This window comes from Oncorhynchus mykiss, chromosome 6 (assembly GCF_013265735.2).
Source record: "Oncorhynchus mykiss isolate Arlee chromosome 6, USDA_OmykA_1.1, whole genome shotgun sequence".
Taxonomy (NCBI): Eukaryota; Metazoa; Chordata; class Actinopteri; order Salmoniformes; family Salmonidae; genus Oncorhynchus; species Oncorhynchus mykiss.
In genome coordinates this window covers 37,891,891-37,912,247 of record NC_048570.1, presented here as the reverse complement: position 1 = coordinate 37,912,247, position 20,357 = coordinate 37,891,891, and the positions used below count along the sequence as shown (strand labels likewise).

Sequence of the window (20,357 nt, the reverse complement as noted above, 5' to 3'; positions counted from 1 at the left end):
TTGTTTGCAAGTGGAATTCAGTAGGGGGGAGTGTAACAAGGTGGTTATTCCCCTTGCCACTTTATTGTTAAGCCAATGGGTTTTTGGTTTTAGTTTTGTCTTGCCTTCACCTACTCAACATGGCATCTTATTGGCTGGTTTGCGTAGCTTGCTTACCAGGGAGGATGTTTCATTAGAATCGTCCCAGTGAACAAGCACCAAACCAGCGGTAAGTTGTTGGTTGCAAAAGCACTGCACTGTCAAAAGTGATTTTTATACTCCCAAGTGATGATTTGTTTGTAAATGTTATTCGAACATCACACATAAGATGCAGCGTTTTTTGGTGCATTTTGTTGTAGAGAATTCCAGCTAATACTAGCTAGCAACTTACTGTGTCTGGTGGGGGGGGGGGGTTCGTATATTTTGTACAGTGCGTCACGTGCAGAGTTGGATGGTGAACTGTGCATTGCATGACGTGTAATTTTGTGCTGTGTCTATCAGAATAAAGTTCCATGACTGGTGCTACAAGTTGGAGTTCGTGTCGACGATTGTACACAACGCAAGAAGAGTACTGTAACATTTACACACACTACAGTTTGTTCTTCATTGCTCTGCTGACGTTCCTATCACTCCTACAGTATGGCCAAGGGATGTCCTTTAACATCTACATTGCAGTAGTTCAACAGGAGTGACATTTTTTTCTGTGTGGCGTCAGCAACATTCTCACAACTAGTTTAACTCTTTCATGTATGTATCCATGCCTTTTGTTTTGGAATTATGCATTGTGCTATATCTAAAGAGGTGAGCAATACAGTTACTCTACATTTACGTTCGCAAGTGCCATGCCCTATCAACTGAACCACAACAGACATCATAGTCCTTAAGGCAAATGTCAGAATGAGTTTGAAGTACTACAATAGTTTTTGACTTTCTGCACTAAAACAGCTTTGTAACAGCATTGTATGCACTTAAATTGGAGCTGTTCAGTGAAAACTAGAGATGGACTTCCTGTTGTCATTGGTTGGAGTAAATCCAGGCCTCATTGCTCTTTGTTTGGACTGTCTCCTGTGCTAATGTAAGCAACCCTGTATTACTCAGCAGCAGGACTAATAAGGTTAATCGCCAGCAGCCCCAGGAACAGGGCTGCTGTTAAGAAGACTGTGAAGCAGCTTTTCTGGTTAAGACAAATGCTCCAGGTCTAAAGCAGAGGCTGTGTACCAAATGGCACCCTATTCCACACACAGACTACCTTTGACAAGAGCAGTATGGGCCCTGGTCAAAGTTGCCTAGTGCACTATAAAGGGAATAGGGTGCCATTTGGGACACATATAGATGTAGCAGCTAGCCTCAGCAATTCATAGCCTGCTACCCTGGAAGATGGGATTCATCCAGGACCATCAATTACACACCTAACACCCCCTCTGACACTTTTAGTTTTTAGTCCTGCAGACTGATTAGATGTTAGAGGCGCAGGCAGGCGACATATCTAAGTGGTTGTTTAATCCCTTACCATCTACCAAGACCACCCATTACCGTGATGTACTGTAGCTAGTCTCTCTATTAATCCACGTCTTCCCACCAGGGCGGATAATGGTAGCAAGAGCCATCTGAAGACCGGAAACCCCAAACCAGAAGGTCTCCACCAAGTAAATACACACACTAGACATGCACGCAACAACCACACGTTTGTGACACACACACACACACACAAAAGTCTGGCTTGTTTTGCAAACAGGGAGGAAGGACCACCTACCGTGCTGTGCCACCAGGAGGGGGAATGTCACAGGTAACTTGAGACGGAGTTCAGTGGGTAACGACAGACATTCGGTTGACTAGACACACTTGGGCCAGGGAAAATCTCCTTCTGCTCTATGAGGTAACAAAGAGCTGCATTCATGTGATAAAAGGTTAATTATGCGAGGCTTGGCTGAATAGATTCTGTGCGTGCTAAAACTGAAGGGGATGGTTCAGCAGTCTCTTTCTCAGGCTCGGCCTGAGAGAGGACAGGGAACCAGAACAGGTGATTGGGTCTAATTTCTCTTACGGTCATGAGTAACCTCAGAGTTCATGGGAAAGTCCTATCTCTGTGCTAGCATCCTAAATGGCACCCTATTCCCTACGTAGTGCAGTACATTTGACCGGAGCATAGGCTTACATAGGAAATAGGGTGCCATTTGGGATGCTGACTGTGTCCCTTTGTCCAATCTTACTCGAAATTGCTTCACCTCCTTAGTTATACCCAGAATGACTTTCCTGGGAATATTTAGTTTAACGGTGAGAAATACTACTACTTTCTGGGAGATTTAGTCAGGCTGGTCCTCCTCTATAAATCTTGTGGACAAGAGAATATATTACCTGGAACTGAAAGCAGCTTTCTGGGAAGTTCTGTTTTTCAAGCCCCTAAGTTGCAACTTTTCCCTAAAAAAAAAACACTCTGACCAGACATCAGTACACACACACAGGCTGTGTGAAACCAGTGCTTGTGCATCCATGCTACTATTGGATTGATGAAGAGGGCCAATCTCAGTCGAATGTGCTGTCCCAAAAGAAGACGTGAATATGTACATTTACAGAAATCATTTCTATTACAGATTATCATACAGTTTGTGTACAAATTGAAGTTGCAACATCCATTTTTGGACGTATTAATTCATAATATGTACCCATTGATTCTTGAAGAGTATAACTAATGAATATCTCATGAACTTAGTTCAACTGTCGTACCCCATCAGAACCCAAAATATAAGCTTTTACTCTAAGTTTGTAAGTGTAAATACTGCATAGCTTCAAAACATGTTTAAAACTATACTTTTGATGTTGTGGATTGTCAATCCTTTAAGATTGTATTTATTTATTTAACTAGGAAAGTCAGTTAAGAACAAATTCTTATTTTCAATGACGGTCTAGGAACAGTGGGTTAACTGCCTTGTTCAGGGGCAGAACGACAGATGTTCACCTTGTCAGCTCGGGGATTCAATTTAGCAACCTTTCGGTTACTGGCCCAATGCTCTAACCACTATAGCTCTGTCTATGAATTTGAGCTTTTTACTGAAACAGTGGTGGGGAACACACTTTGTTATTGTTTCAACTGTGGAATTGCCCCTTTAAGCTAAAACATCCAAATGATTTTCTGCATCATCCAGAAGTTTAGAAGAAGTATACGTTTGATTTATTATGATACAATTCACAAGTTAAGGAACCGTTTGCATTTGAACAAAAAAAATATATACATATAAAAAGGGATACTAATTTATCAAATTAATGAGTTTAATGTTAAAAAGGCCAAATTAAATACATTTTCACTTTGCTCAACATTGCCATTTTCAGAATACATTGAAATAATATTTACAATATATGAGAATAAGTAATCTGACTTTCATTATAACCTACCCTCAAAATGTTCCATAAAATCTATAAATCTATAGTTGGACATTTCTGTAGTGTTAGATTATCTGTAATATAGCACTAACAGATTTCAGTCAGACAGAAGAAACTCAGCATTCAAAACACATTATGAAATGGATGTAATTCCATGGAGCAATGTCAAATTTAACCAATTACTTATAAACTAGATGACTGACAAGGAGCTGTTTTGAAGCCACCACCCCTCCATCTTGACACCCCAACCATGGTAAAAAATATATTTTGGAAGCTATAGAAAAGTTCAAATTAGTTTTAGCCACATTTATTCCATTACAGACTCCGTAAAGCATACTTTAAAATTACATTATGTAAGCTAAACATAAAAAATAATTATGAAACATACGAATATATACAGTACCAGAGAAAAGTTTGGACACACCTACTCATTCAAGGGTTTTTCTTTATTTTTACTATTTTCTACATTGTAGAATAATTGTGAAGACATCAAAACTTTGAAATAACACATATGGCAGTAACCAAAAAAGTGTTAAACAAATCAAAATATATTTTAGATTTCAAAGTAGCCACACACAAAGTAGTCAATTTGGAAAATTTCAAGATCTTTGACAATGTCTTTAAGTGCAGTCGTAAAAACCACCAAGCGCTATGATGGAACTGGCTCTCATGAGGACCTCCACAGGAAGGGAAGACCCTGAGTTAAGTCTGCTGCAGAGGATAAGTTCATTAGAGTTACCAGCCTCAGAAATTGCAGCCCAAATAAATGCTTCACTGAGTTCAAGTAACAGACATGTCAACATTAACTACTCAGAGGAGACTCTGTGAATCAGGCCTTCATGGTCAAATTGCTGCAAAGAAACCACTACTAAAGGAAACCAATAATAAGAAGAGACTTGCTTGGCCCAAGAAACATGAACAATGGATATTAGACCGGTGGAAATCTGTCCTTTGGTCTGATGAGTCCAAATTTGAGATTTTTGGTTCCAACTGCCTTCTTTGTGAGACGCAAAGTAGGTGAACGGATGATCTCCGTATGTGTGGATCCCACCATGAAGAATGGGGGAGGAGGTGTGATGGTTCTTTTCTGGTGACACTGTCAGTGATTTATTTAGAAATCAAGGCACACTTAAATCAGCATGACTACCACAGCATTCTGCATCGATTCACCAACCCATCTGGTTTGCGCTTAGTGGGACTATCATTTGTTTTTCAATAGGACAATGACCCAACACACCTCCAGGCTGTGTAAGGGCTATTTGACCAAGAAGGAAAGTGATGCATCAGATGACCTGACTTCCACAATAACCTGACCACAACCCAATTGAGATGGTTTGGGATGAGTTGGACCACAGAGTGAAGGAAAAGCAACCAACAAGTGCTCAGCATATGTGGGAACTCCTTCAAGACTGTTGGAAAAGCATTCCAGGTGAAGCTGGTTGAGAGTATGCAAAGCTGCCATCAAGGTGGCTACTTTGAGAATCTCAAATATAAAATATATTTTGATTTACATAATTCCATATGTGTTATTTCATGGTTTTGATGTCTTCACTATTCTTCTACAATGTAGAAAATAGTAAAAATAATGAAGAACCCTTGAGAGAGTAGGTGTGTCCAAACTTTTGACCGGTACTGTATATATAAAAAACATTTGTCAAAGTATAATTTTTTTAAAGTTCTAATGCTACCGTCCCCACTACAATAAAAAAATACTTAAATACATGTAATTTTGTCTTCGATACATTTAATTGAAAACTGCTTCTTCTGAGGAGTGCCACTATGGCCGACCTTTGGCTTCAAAGCCTTTCATTGGCCAATACATATCAGCAATCCAGGGTTTATATTAATCATTGTATTTAACCCACGTACTGTCCATGTATATCTATATCATCACCAAAAGTTAACAATCTAATGTCCTTCATTCATACAATTGATCGATACAAAAACAAAGAAATCAAGAAGTTGAGGTTGTTTAGGAATCGTCTTCGATTTTTAACATGCTTGCTGCAGAAAATAAAGCGAGCAAAAGTTAGGATAAGCTAAATAAGATGGCTGCTAAAATAGTATGCAAAGATACACTTGACCTGAACCCACTGAGCTGACAGAGGCAATCTTCACAGAAACTACAGGCACTGGAGACAAACAAGAGCACTTCTCGGCCTAACGCTTCACTTGAAGGCAATCAAATGTGCTTACATAGCTAGACATAGCCTACCCACACACATACAAACAAGTCAATCAACGCACGGCAAAATGAACAGTAGTCACCAAACAAACACTGTGCACGGCACATTTACGTTTTACAAAAGGACCATCTGAGCATTGACGCAACATGCAAGAAGAATGCAAGCATAATTTGGGCCATTTGGTTTTGTAAAGCAAGCGATCTCTGTACAGGCAAAAGTAAACAGACTTAAGATGCAGTAAGTAAATGGTTATAAATACAGAGATAGGAAATACATTTTTAGAAGATTAGGAGTCTGGGGATGTATTACAGAAAACAACCTAACTGTCAAATCGTATCTTATTTCACTTTAGAGGGGCCTTTAGAATTTGAATGTGTAATACAGCCCCAGCATTATATACTGTACATGCGTTAGTTGAGTGGAGTATAAAACAGTGTGAGGGAGTCGAGTACAGGGGAGATTGTAGAGACGCAGTAGTCAGAAAGTAGATGTGGATCCTGGATGGGAGCCAGGAGGGCTGGTATGATGTTCTGCAGGCTAAAGTTTCAGGTGGTCCTCAGTCTGGAGGTGCGGTGGTGGTCCCACCTACCCAGGACCAGGGGCCTCATTTATCAACCGTGCGTACATTTCTCACTAAACTCTGCCGTACGGGAGGGATGCTAGGATTTGCATGCACAACTAAATTATTGGGATTTATCAAACTACTGCACACAACATATACGAACGTTTTTGTTACCTTTTATGGTAATAAAGACACCCTCATTTGATGTATGATTTGGAGATGTTGGAACTGGGCCATGACAGTTTCTAAAAGAAAGTGCAATGGCAAATTTTATCACGTTTATGTAGAGCTGAGGGCAGAATACTTACCTTTTTCAAACAAAAAAATGCATGCCGCCTATAGAGAGTGCCAAACACTGGTAGCACATTCTGAAAGTTTGATTCCCTATTCGAACAGCTCAAAAGTAAATGCTACAGCACACTTCTATGAAAAATACTCATTCCTGTTCAATATTTTGAAGTAGATGATTGTGTTTCTATCTCCTGCCTTGGTATAGGCTCTGAATTGAAATAGGCTATGATGTGGCAATACTGTATCCTACACACTGTCAAATTTAAATAGGCTACCGGTCTATTTACTTTTGAGCATGTTTGGCTCTCCTCCTTTCTCCAGGAGAAATGGAAGTTAGGTTGAAAATACTGTATCCCTGAAAACCAGAAAGATCCTCTTTCCGCCAACGCCGCTAAGAGTGGAAAAGGAGAGACATGTCCTGCTATATGATTATAATTTAGGCTTATATAATACAAGTAAAAGAGACGCATTAGGCTACATGCTGCTATGTGATCTCCTTACCAACGGCAAATGCATCTGTTCTATCATTAGGCCTTTATGTTTTTATTAGCCTACCATTATTATAATTCTTGTGCATCAAACACCTACATTTTTTCTCAAAATAACAATATTTGCTTGCGATACATGTTGATCTACCACTAGAAGTTGTGCGTACGGCTGGTCTGAGATTTCCGTGGAGATAAGCACACTTTCCCTTCAAGTTCAAAATGGATAAATACTAACATTTGAGGGAAAACTGGCATACGCAAGGTTTAGACGATTTTTTGTGTGAACGCACCTTTGATAAATGAGGCCCCAGGTGATGCTGAGCCAGAACCAGATAGAACCAGCCCCTCAAGAGCTCTTGTCCAGTCAGTCTGGGATCTGCCAAAAGTGAGAAGGTCAGTGAGAAAAAACGCCCTTTAAACAGCAGGAATATTTATTTTTTTTAAAGACAAAACGGCAGCCAGTATGATGCAGATAAACTTTAGTGAAGCCATAGTTTATTTTTTGGGATCTGCCAAAGAAATGTCACAGTTAGCTAGCTACTCATCTCTATGGCTCTAAACGCCCACCATCATACATCACCGTGCTCAACAATGTGCACTAGTTACTACCTGACTGTATCATCAACTTCTGTTGTATCAAAGCTATTCGGTCATTTCAAAGTTGTTCTTCTGAGAAAACATGTATCTTTATTTTAAATATCATAAACCTTTTCACATATTCACAATTGACAGCATTTATTCTCTCCAAAGACTAATGATTTGAAGGTCAAGATAGTCCAGGTGCCCGCTCTCTAAAGCAGTGCCAGTCAGTGTGCTGGCAGGTTGGCACCAGGAAGAACCAGTACAACACACATTGGTCCTGCTCCTGAATAGTGAGCACTGTGGTGGAGGAGCATAGGGAGATAGACTTGGCACCGCCGTCTGTTAATGACTCATTTTGAAACCATTAACTGCTGAACGCCTGTTTTCCTACACTGCGGTCTGGTGCAATTACACCAGAGGACCATTCATCACACACTTCACCCCGAACAGTGAAATTCCACAACAGGTCCACTGAGGTCCGCCATCGGGGCCTTCTGCTCTGCTATGTAAGGAAGAGCATGCAGCAGAGTAGCGGGACAATGCTATCGCAACACTTCACATTGGGCCTTTCCAGTGGGCCTGCTGCACGGACGGAAGGACAGATTGCCTAAAAGACCATGGCAACAGTCCAACGGACTTCTCTCAACAGCTACTTATAAAAGAGCAGTTTACATTCCTCACAAATACATGTATAGAGGTGCCCGTCAGGAATTTCTAATGAAAATAATAACCCCTGTATGCACTTTGTTCCACCAGGCCAGAGCTGAACCAGCACTTGATGAACAACTAGGGCCATGTTCTTCAGCAGATCCATTAAAGAATTGTTGCTCTCTCTTCATGTAGAACATTATCAGAGACAGTTTGGGTTTGGCGTGACTGAAGTGTCTGTTGAAAAACACCAGGTTGAGACATTGTCATTAAGAGTTCGTAAACAGTTTCGCAGCGTGACACTTGTTGTTGAAAATAGTTGCGATCTTAAATGGGGGAAATGATGTTCTTTGTCATATGCAATAACCTACACAAGGCAGACAGATGTGCTTGATTGAGGCAAATAGATTCATGACATATGTAGTCCTCTTGAAATACATTGGGAGAAAAACCATGTGCTGTCTGCCAGTACATTTTAATTAACTCTCCGATGTTCGAAACCCATAACGGAGAGGCGTGATACTGTAGAGAGCATGGTAGATGGGAACTGCACAGCATGAGAGTAAATACAAATTGCTGTGGGACAATGACTTGGTCTCAATGATTTTCGTAACAGCATGGGGTGAAACCATGAAGAATATAAATGTCAGTCTTGGAAAGCAAGAGCAGCCATATTTCAATTCAATAACATGCCACATCTATCCATCATTAGATTAAAGAAATTGCTCTCACGCACTCACTACTCAAATACTTATAGATTTCACCCTTTGAGCAGTTTTTTGACAGTATTCTTCCTCAGATTGCGCCAGAGTAATTTGGAAAGTAATACAGAATGGCCATGAATACACATGAGGCATATGCAATCTGTTGTACACATCCTGTGTGACATGACCGTGTCTTGAAACTCACCATAGTACTGTAGATTTTATCTGCCAAGGCTCCTGTCTTCAAAGATGGTTACTTCAACCTTGATCGTGTTTAGTTAAAGGCAATGCAGAATTCCTCTAAAATATGACATCTACAGACGCATACTGCTGTGAGTAAAGCACTTGGGCAGCAATAGTCAAAACATAAAATCAGACACTCGAAAATGCAGACATTACTTGTTCAGGTGCATTGAGAAGACATGGGGGGGGCAGGTGTGACATTCCTGTCAATCTCCACTCTGCTATCACAGCCGCTCCCAGGCCAAAATCAGCAGCTCTGCAGTGCTGGAGAAATAATCCAGGAGGTCGCCATAAAACCAAGGTCTGCTTTCCAAATGACACCCTATTCCCTAAATAGTGCACTACTTTTGACAAGAGCCCCATACGGTGCCATTTGGGATGCAGACAATGAAATCATACAGGAGGTCCTCAGCTGTAAACGATTTCAGTCATATTTCACTGCCTGCTCCAGCCCTCAGTACAATTCATTTTGGATGTTGAGTCAGTCACTCAGGCTACACCCCATACACTTGGAGAACGTAGACCATTTCTGCACCCTCTGATTTTGAGCAGATGAAATTGATTAAATATAACTTTTATCTGGTATTATTACAGGGTACCACTGTGAGCTGCCCAGACTCCTGGTTTCCATTTACAGGCAGGGGTTCGAGAGGGGAGCACACCACACAGAGCCCTGGGTAACGCGTCCCAAATGGCACCCTAATCCCTATGGGGTTCTGGTCAAAAGTAGCGCACTGTAATGGGAATAGGGTGCCATTTGGGATGCACCTGTGGAAACACCAAATACCAACTCGGTCACACACCAGCAGCAGGTCAATGTGAAACTTCATTGTTTTAAATAGTACTACACAGCACACATCAACATGGAGCTAGCCCAGCCCTGACTTAAATATACATCAGCCTGCATGACGAAACCTAAGAAACGCATAAAGGAAATATCACTGAAAAAAAGCTTAAAATTTTTTTTATTTTCTGATCTTCTAATTCTAAATATAGTAGTACCTTGTTTATCCCGTGAACGTAGCACATATTGAGGCTGCATTCCAAAGGCACACTATTCCCAATATATAGTGCACTACTTTACAAAGTAGTGCCCTTCAAAGGGTGCCATTTTGGATGGAAGTCTGCGTTACCTTTCCAGACATGTTGCTTTAATGGCTATCACACTGCTTTCTGAAGGATACAACTCGGAGGCCTCTCTCAATAGGGTCAGTGAGGAGCAGACCTCGTGGAGCATAGATCTTATCATTCTGCTCCTGGATGAACTTAGCAATCTTCTTCAAAACCTGAAAAGAGACAATAAGAAGAAAAAAAACTTTTTCAGTTTTCCAACTTACCTTGTCATACATAGTTTTGGTTGAATATACATAGTTTGGTTCCTCTCTAGGTTTCTTCCTAGGTTTTGGACTTTCTAGGGAGTTTTTCCTAGCAACCGTGCTTCTACAGCTGCATTGCTTGCTGTTTGGGTTTTAGGCTGGGTTTCTGTACAGCACTTTGAGATATCAGCTGATGTACGAAGGGCTATATAAATAAATTTGATTTGATTTGAATAGTTGCATGTTAGAAGATTACATTATTAGAATTTATTACATCAAATGTACTTTTTACCTAGAACATTTGCTTTCACCAAACAAGGGGTAGCCTACTGGTAGACTGTCATCTCTCAACGTTTACTTATTATAATAATTTGTTTTAAACACATTTTTTTTTTTTTTTTTACATTTTACAAACATTAATTCATACAGTGCCTTTGGAAAGTATTCAAACCCCTTGACTTTTTTCCACATTTTGTTACGTTACAGCCTTATTCTAAAATTGATTAAATTGTTTTCTTCCTTCATCCCGAGTGGCGCAGCGGTCTAAGGCACTGCATCTCAGTGCTAGAGGCGTCACTACAGACCCTGGTTCAATCCTGGGCTGTATCACAACTGGCCGTGATTGGGAGTCCCAAAGGGCGGAGCACAATTAGCCCAGCGTCGTCCGGGTTAGGGTTTGGTCGGGGTAGGTCATCATTGTAATTAAGAATTTGTTCTTAACTGACTTGCCAAGTTAAATAAATAGGTTTCAAGAAAAATACATCTACACACAATACACCATAATGACAAAAGCAAAAATGGGTTTGTAGACATTTTAGCACTTTCCTGTTCTAAGTGGGCTGGAGGAGCCACCCCTGGTCTTTGCTAGGCCACCAGTAGCCAATTGTATGGGTGTGCTCAGTTGAAAAGTCATTTAAAACTTGACTTCCATCTTCATGAGCACTCATAAAATATAAAAATTCAGAACTACAACTTTTCTCTGGCACAGTATAAGACAAATATGAATGACACCAATTGGAAAGCTTTTATTGGGCCTTTTTTGGAAACAGGCTGTACCGTGTATTGGCCTATATAACCAGCTGTCTGACATACTGTGCATTCGGAAAGTATTCAGACCCCTTGACCTTTTCCACATTTTGTTACGTTACAGCCTTATTCTAAAATGGATTAATTAAAAGAATTTCCTCAATCTACACAATACCACATAATGACAAAGCAACATTTTTGCACATTTATAAAAAAATGAAAATAATATATTTATTTACATAAGTATGCAGACCCTTTGCTATGAGACTCAAAATTGAGCTAAGGTGCATCCTGTTTCCATTGATCATCCTTGAGATGTTTCTACAACTTGATTGGAGTCCACCTGTGGTAAATTCAATTGATTCGAAGTGATTTGGAAAGGCACACACCTGTCTATATAAGGTCCCACAGTTAACTGTGCATGTCAGAGCAAAAAACAAAAGGGTACCAAAAAATGTCTGCAGCTTTGAAGTTTGGAACCACCGAGATTCTACATAGAGCAGGCTGTCCGTCCAAACTGAGCAATCGGGGGAGAAGGGCCTTGGTCAGGAAGGTGACCAAGTACCCGATGGTCACTCTGACAGAGCTCCAGAGTTCCTCTGTGGAGGTGGGAGAACCTTCTATCAATAACAACCATCTATCTATAGCAATCCACCAATCAGGTCTTTAAGGTAGCGGCCAGACGGAAGCAGCTCCTCAGTAAGAGGCACGACAGCCCGCTTGGAGTTTGCTAAAAGGCACCTAAAGCACTCTCAGACAATGAGAAACAAGACTCTCTGGTCTGTTGACCAAGATTGGAGTCTTTGGCCTGAATGTCAAGCGTCACATCTGGAGGAAACCTGGCACCAAAGATGAACAGAGAAAAGTACAGAGAGTTCTTTGATGAAACCCTGCTCCAGAGCACTCAGGGCCTCAGACTGGGGTGAAGGTTCACCTTCGAAAAGGACAACGACCCTAAGCACACAGCCAAGATAACACATGAGTGGCTTCGGGACAAGTCTCTGAATGTCCTTGAGTGGCCCAGCCAGTGCCCGGACATGAAACCGATCGAACATCTCTGGAGAGACCTGAAAATAGCTGTGCAGTGACTCTCCCCATCCAACCTGACAGAGCTTGAGAGGATCTGCATAGAAGAATGGGAGAAACGCCCCAAATACAGTTGTGCCAATCTTGTAGCGTCATACCCAAGAAGACTTGCTGTAATCGCTGCCAAACGTGCTTCAACATTGTACTGAGTAAAGGGTCTGAATACTTTCTTTTAATATACATTTGCAGAAATTTCTAAAAACTTGTTTTTGCTTTGTCATTATGGGGTATTGTGTGTAGATTGATGAGGGAGGGGGGGGGGGGGGGGGGGAACAATTTAATACATTTTAGAACAAGGCCGTAATGTAACAAAATGTGGAAAAAGTCAAAGGGTCTGAATACTTTCCGAATGCACTGTACATAACACTATTTCACCTCTATAAATGTTCCCAAAGGTTGCTTACACTTGTTCACTTCCCTTCATGGATTTGAAAGGCAATGACTGGCATAAGGAAACAGCAGCAAGTTAATACATGGCTAAACCAATCTAATAATTTTACATTTGTGGGGAGCTAACGCGGAACGCAATAGAATGTTTTTGTGCTGGTCAAGGGCAGACAGGTCTGGAGTGAACCAAGGACTATATCTATTCCTGGCTCAATTTGTTTTGAATGGAGCAAGCATATTTAAGATGGTGAGGAAGGCACTTTTCGGAACAGAGAGTAAAAGGAGCAGGTCCCTGGGCACGATAGCATAGATTCAAGGCATAGTGTACAGACAAAGGTATGGTAGGAAGAGAATACATTGTAGGTAAACCTAGGTATTGAGTAATGATGAGAGAGATATAGTCTCTAGAGACGTTTAAACCAGGTGATGTCATCGCATATGTAGGAGGTGGAACAACATGGTTGGTTAAGGCATATTGAGCAGGGCTAGAAGCTCTAAAGTGAAATAAGACAGTAATCACTAACCAGGACAGTAATGGACGAGGCATATTGATATTAGAGAGAGGCATGCGTAGCCAAGTGATCATATGGGTCCAGTGAGTGGTTGGGCTGGCTGGGGACACGGCGATTCAGACAGTTAGCAGGCCGGGGCTAACAAGCTAGCAGTTAGTAGGCCGGGGCTAACAAGCTAGCAGTTAGTAGGTCGGGGCTAACAAGCTAGCAGTTAGCAGGCCGGGGTTAGCAAGCAAGCAGATTAGCAGACCGGGGCTAGCAAGCTAGCAGTTAGCAGACCGGGGCTAGCAAGTTAGCAGAAGGGCCTTTGGGGGACGTCGCGATGGAGGCAAGTCTGTTTTCGCCTCCTCGTGCGGTGACGTCAATAGACCAGTCGTGGATTACTAGGGTTCTAAGTAGCTCTAGATAGCTAGCAGGCCGCGGTTAGCAGAATGGGCCTTCAGCGGACGTCGCGCCTGAGGGGCCTGTTGGAATCCTCGGGCAGATTATGACGGTATTCCAGTCGTAGAGGATCGGCGGGGTTCCGTGCCCAGTACCGGCAGTAGAAGGGGTCCGGATATTGTAGCCCAGGAGTGGGCTTTGGTGGTAGCCCAGGAGCCCAAGCCGGGCTAGCTTCAGGCTAATTGGTGCTTGCTCCGGGATGGAAACGCTAGCCAGGAGTAGTCACCAGGGATTGCAGTTAGCTAGTTGCGAAGATCCAGATGAAAAGGTTCAGAGTTTGCAGTAGGAATCCGGGGATATGGAGAGAAAAATAGGTCCGTTATGCTCTGGTTTGAGTCACATTGTACGAACTGTCGAGAGCTTTCCAAGCTAAAGGTTAGCTGATAACCGCTAGCAGTGGTTTGCTGACTGATAGCTGGTAGCTAGTTAGCTGGATAGCTTCAGTTGAGGGATTCCAGATCCGAAGTAAATAGAAATACTTTAGGAAAAAAACAGATCCACTCCACATTGGGTGAGGCGGGTTGCAGGAGAGTATTTAGAAGTTGAGTTTTAGGAAAATATTTAAAAAACCATATGCGAAGAAAAATATATAAATATATATATACACACAAGGGACACGACAGGACAAAGACAAAGACGTCTAACTGCTACGCCATCTTGGAAACAATTTACAGCTCAGATTTTCTCCCCATCATAATCAAGGGGGTAAATAACAGTGGTTTCCTTGAACAGAAGAGAATTTGAGCTTTGCAAAAATGGCAGAAGTATTACTCTACTCATAATATTTAACTATTAAAACTATTAAAAACTATGAACTGTTTTTGCCACAGGAAAAAAGCAACTGCAGCTCGTATTTACGGACCACAACGAAAAAGCGGCAACATAGATGAATAAATAACAGCGCACATGGGAAACAGAGCTTCTAATGTGATTAAAGCAAAAATAGCCTACATGAAAGTAAACATGGTCTCTAGTTGAGGTATCTTGGCTTTGCATCAGTTCAAAAGATTGACAAGTGACGGAAGTAACCGCCTGGGATCTGTATGGGAGAGCTGGGCAGATCAGCTCAATCAGACCGCACAACTGATAGATGCAATCTGCTCATTGTCAGAATTGACATGAAATATACTTCATGCATTCTTATGATTGGACAAAACAAATGAAAAGGAGCTTCATGTAAAATTAATGGCCATTAGTCTGACATGGAATTCACATCTCGTCACATTTTCGTTGACTAAAATGAAAAGTAATTTGCAATACTTTGTTTTTTTCCGGGGCACCTCGTCTCTTCATCATTATAGTTTTAATAAGGAAAAATAGGTGGTTGACGTATTTTTCGTCCTAAAAAAGTGTTGATGTAATTAACACTGGCACAAATCAGGAGGAAGGAGAGATTAATGGGACATAACACGTATTTCTTATTGGGGTGCACGGCAAGGCACTGGAGTGACGAACCACCCTTGCTGCCTCCGCCTGGCCGGCTCCCCTCTTTCCCCTGTGATTCTCTGCCGCTGACCCTATTATGTGGGCTGAATCACTGGCTTACTAGTGCTCTTTCATGCTGTTCCTAGGAGGGGTGCATCACGTCGTACCAAGCTTTTTTCGTTACACTCGACTTGATCTTCCTGTCCGGTTATGTTCTCCCTCGGGCTCGTGCGGTCAAGAAGATATTCGTGGGCTATACTCAGCCTTGTCTCAGGGTAGTAAGTTGGTGGTCTGTTGATATCCCTCTAGTGGTGTAGGGGCTGTACTTTGGTAAAGTTGGTGGGGTTATATCCTGCCTGGTTGACCCTGTCCGGGGTATCGTCGGACGGGGCCACAGTGTCCCCTCACCCCTCCTGTCTCAGCCCCCAGTATCTATGCTGCAATACTCTATGTGCTGGGGGGGCTAGGGTCAGTCTGTCCTATCTGGTGAAACTCTACTGTCTTATCTGTTGTCCTGTGTGAACTTAAGTATGCACCCTCTCTCTATGCTGATCCAGTTTCTGCTGTTTTGCCTGTGGCTATGGAACCCTGACCTGTTCACCAGATGTGCTAACGTGCTACCTTGTCGTGCTGCTGCTCCAGTTTCAACTGTTCTGCCTGCGGCTATGGAACCCTGACCTGTTAGCCGGACGTGCTACCTTGTCCCGGAACTGCTGTTTTCGACCCTCTCTCTCTCTTTCTCCCTCCTTCTCTCACCCTACTGTACCTGCTTTCTCGACCTATGAATGCTCGGCTATGAAAAGCCAACTGATGCCATTAATGTTATTGCTAGTTTGACCACCAGAGGGCATCTTTGAGAAGCATTTAATAGCCTTCAATAGTGGCTGTACTAGAGAATTTAAAACCTTTTTTTGTAAGAACATACTATATCGGACTGATTTTAAGAAATGTTTCTTAATTCATTTGATTAATATTATGGTGTTTCTATTCCAAGAAAAACCTCTGTGTTTCCATAAGGATGATATGGAAAATATGGTGCTGTACAAAGTGACGGTCAGGAGTAGGCTACAGTGCTGGGCTACTTAGCTAAAGAATCCCCGCGTCGTGCGGGCACGCGGGAGACCGGGGTTCAATTCCCCGACAGGGAGGAAGTAGGCTGTCCTTCTAAATAAGAATTTGTTCTTAACCTCTTAAGTCGACCCACTACTTTTTCAAACATTCTGTTAAAAATCAAGCAACATTTCAGCGTCCTGCTACTCATGCCAGGAATATAGTATATGCATATGATTAGTATGTGTGGATAGAAAACACTCTGAAGTTTCTAAAACTGGTTAAATAATGTCTGTGACTATAACAGAACGTGAACAGCAAGCGAAATCCCAAGAAAAACCTGGTCACAAAAACCACAGAAAAGTATTAATCCGCCAGTCTCTGAATTGTTTATTGCAAGCAAAAATATATAGCCGGGAGCTTGCAGTTCCTACAACTTCCACACGATGTCGCCAAAAACGTCATTTTCATTGAAAAAAATCCTTTGTGTAATGACAAATAGATCCTTCATTTCGTCCAGCATACAGGAAAAGATTTTTGGAAGAGAGAGAAAGGACAACGTAGCTGCTATTGAATACAGATCGCCCAGTGATCAATTTGATCGATTATTGACATTTACAAATACCTAAAGTTGGGTTAGAAAAGTAGTTTGAAGTGTTTTGTCAAAGAATATAGGCAACTTATATAATTTTTAAAAATGACGTTGCGTTTTGGAACGGAGGTTTTTCCTGAACCAGACAGGCTATACAAATGGATATTTTGGGCATTCATGGACGGATTTAATCGGGGAAAAGACCCAATTGTGATGTTTATGGAACATATAGGAGTGCCAACAAAGAATATCATCAAAGGTAATGAATGTTTTATATTTTATTTCTGCGTTTTGTGTAGCGCCGGCTACGCTAATTCTTTTGTTTACGTCCCCTTCAGGTATTTTGGGGTGTTGCATGCTATCAGATAATAGCTTCTCATGCTTTCGCCGAAAAGCATTTTAAAAATCTGACTTGTTGGCTAGATTCACAACGAGTGTAGCTTTAATTCAATACCCTGCATGTGTGTTTTAATGAACGTTTGAGTTTTAACGAGTACATTTAGCATTTAGCGTAGTGCATTTGCATTTCCAGGTGTCTAGATGAGACGTCTGCGTCTCAGGTGGGAGTAAGGATGATATGGAAAATATGGTGCTGTAAAAAGTGACAGTCAGGAGTAGGCTACAGTGCTGGGCTACTTAGCTAAAGAACCCCCGCGTCGTGCGGGCACGCGGGAGACCGGGGTTCAATTCCCCGACAGGGAGGAAGTAGGCTGTCCTTCTAAATAAGAATTTGTTCTTAACTGATTCCATATGTGTTATTTCATAGTTGGGATGTATTCACTATTATTCTACAATGTAGAAATAAAGTAAAAACCTGGAATGAGTAGGTGTGTCCAAACTTTTGACTGGTACCTGCTTAATTAATTTGCTTAATATTATGGTGCTTATATTCAAGGAAAACTAAAAACCCTCTGGGTTTCCGTTAGGATGGAACGGAAAATATGGCGCTGTACAACGTGACGGTCGGGAGTAGGCTACACAGTTCTGGGCTATTTAGCTAACGAATCCCTGTGTCGTGCGCGGACTTGTGGGAGGCCAGGGTTCAATACCACGATGGGGAGGAAGGAGTAGGCTGTCCTTGTAAATAAGAATTTGTTTATAACCGACTTGCCTAGTTAAATAAAGGTTACACTAAGAGCATAACATTTCTACACCATAATTGTTGTCTAACCAAATAACACCTACACCACTTTTAACAGCACATTACTCACTAGACTCATGTCGCCTATAGCAGACCTACACTATATCGAAAAATATGACGTGACTCTCCGCCAATAATTACACATACATTGGAGGATTCTAATAATGGGCTATTATAATACTGTACACGGTGTCCAGGTCAGGATAACCAAAACATTTCTTTATTAAAGACTATCAGAAAGAATGTTGGTACTTAATGGAATGATGAGATATATGTTCTTCCTCTCTGTTTTTGTTTTATTATTTCACTGCCATACTGTGTTTAACTGTGTTCGATCTTTTCTAGCCATCTTGTCTCAAGAGGACCACAATGGAAATAAGTCCCAGACTCTATTGTGTGTTATCCTCAATGATTTTATTCATGTGCATGTATGGCTTTTTCAAGTTTTATGTGTGCTTGTTTTTTTAAATGGTCGAATTAATAAACGAAACTATTTATTTTGATCCAAAGCCATGAATGAGTGAGTCAATTAGCTTTATGTAGGTGCCGGCCATCAACTTGATAATATATAATGATATTTTGGAGGTTATTTCGAAAGTGAGCAATTGTAATCTGAATAAAGGCCAAAATAATATTTGTAAAGGCCAAAACATTTATTTCTATATTTAGAGGGAGAGAAACGCTGGGCCAATTGTGCACCGCCCTATAGGACTCCCAATCACGGTCGTATGTGATACATAATAATAATGTCACTTAACTTGGAACGTAACTTAGAAATACATTTGACGATAGAATTCTCCCCTTACCCTCCATCTAGGCAAGTCTATTGTCCAGTTACCTGCTAGAATAGCGGGAACGTTTCCCTAGTCAGCGCCATTATTAATGCATTGCCCCTTAAAGTGTTGCTCTGTGCTACCCAGTATGGCGGGGCGGGGCTCCACCCACCCTCCCTCCTTCTCCTCTGTTCCCCATGGGTAGTCTGTCTTCTGTGCGCGGCTCTGCAGCCCATCCCGCGCCCCCTGCCCTCGTGCCTTGAACCTCGTGCATTTTCAGTGGATACAGCTGGAGAACTGCAAGGCAATCCCATTGTGTGCCCTCGGGAGCCATGACAGATATATATTGTCCTGCCAATAACAGGGTTAATAATATATCTGTGAGAATATCCAAGGGGCTTTTATATCATTCTAAATTAACAATCAATTTGTTTTTAAAAAATGATATTTTGGAGATTATTTCATTTTCAAATATCGTAAAATGAGCGAGAAAAAGGCCATTCTTGAACATGGGGTGAGACATTGCTACTAATTTGTAAAGCCAGTTTGTTATTTAGAATGATTTATTTCTGTTTTTAGAGGGAGAGAAAACAAAAACCTACAGTCATCTCATCGGTCTCCCAGTCGAGGCCGGCATAGGTATTGAACCAGCATCTGTAGCAAGACAGCTTGCACTGCCTTAGACCGTAGTGCAACAACAGTTTTAGTAAGTAATACTGAGGTAGTGCACAATTATCAGTTTCTATTTAGGTTTATGTCGCCCATTCATTGTCAGAGACACAGAAGGACCCAAAAGCATAATTAGTGCTCTAACTCCCCCTTGCGCTGGTCTGGAGCAATGAAGTGGTGACGCAGGGTACCGTCCTAAACCACAAATTACCTCTATGTACCGCAGCATGATCACAAAACTTTTAGTTGAGCAACCACTGTATGTGCCAACCGGTAGAGCTGGATCTGAAAAAATGCTTTTGTGTAGTAACAGTATACTCACTCTAAATGTTAAAATCACATATTAGATTATGTATATACTGTATCTGCTTGTATGGGCACTATTGTTAGAGCTGTACTGCTCTCTGCCATTTTAACTCTGCCATTAATCATATTAATATCAATACTTCACATCTCATTTCAACTTCCATGAAATGTGATCACTGTACTAGTTTGGATTCCCCCTTACTAATTCTAAATGACTAACTTGCAATATGAAAGCTAAACCCATTGACCAAATATCTTGATGACATGACAGTAATAGAGGCCTTCAATATGGGATCAAAACGCACTTATAATATCAAGCAATTTCTGAGGGGGCATTTCTTTCTGACTCCAGAAAATGGCTGCTGACTGGCTTACAATCTATTCTAGAGTGTTGGTCCACAATATAATTCAGAGAATTCCAAAGCATTACTTGGGTGTATTTTTGTACAACACATTGGCTTTACCTAGTCAACACTAGCTTTGAAGTCAGCACACATTAAGTTGTGTAGAGTTACAAAATTCCAGTATGTTTCCCCAAATTCCCAGAAATCCTGCTTGGAGCATTCTGCATT

At 41.4% G+C, this 20,357-nt stretch overlaps 1 protein-coding gene across 2 annotated transcripts in view; it reads right to left on the bottom strand.

Annotated features, from left to right (window-relative positions):
• Positions 1-5,084: 5,084 nt before the first annotated feature.
• LOC110525893 (golgin subfamily A member 7) overlaps positions 5,085-20,357 on the bottom strand; it is a 37,845-nt gene continuing 22,572 nt past the window's right edge. For both annotated transcript variants that reach the window (XM_021606386.2, XM_036980059.1), the window contains 3 exons: positions 10,246-10,347; positions 9,024-9,081; positions 5,085-7,260 (listed from right to left, as the gene is read on the bottom strand). In XM_021606386.2, the coding sequence (XP_021462061.1) occupies positions 9,040-9,081; positions 10,246-10,347 (144 nt within the window). In that variant the 3' untranslated portion in view covers positions 5,085-7,260; positions 9,024-9,039. The remainder of the gene's footprint in view (positions 7,261-9,023; positions 9,082-10,245; positions 10,348-20,357) is intronic.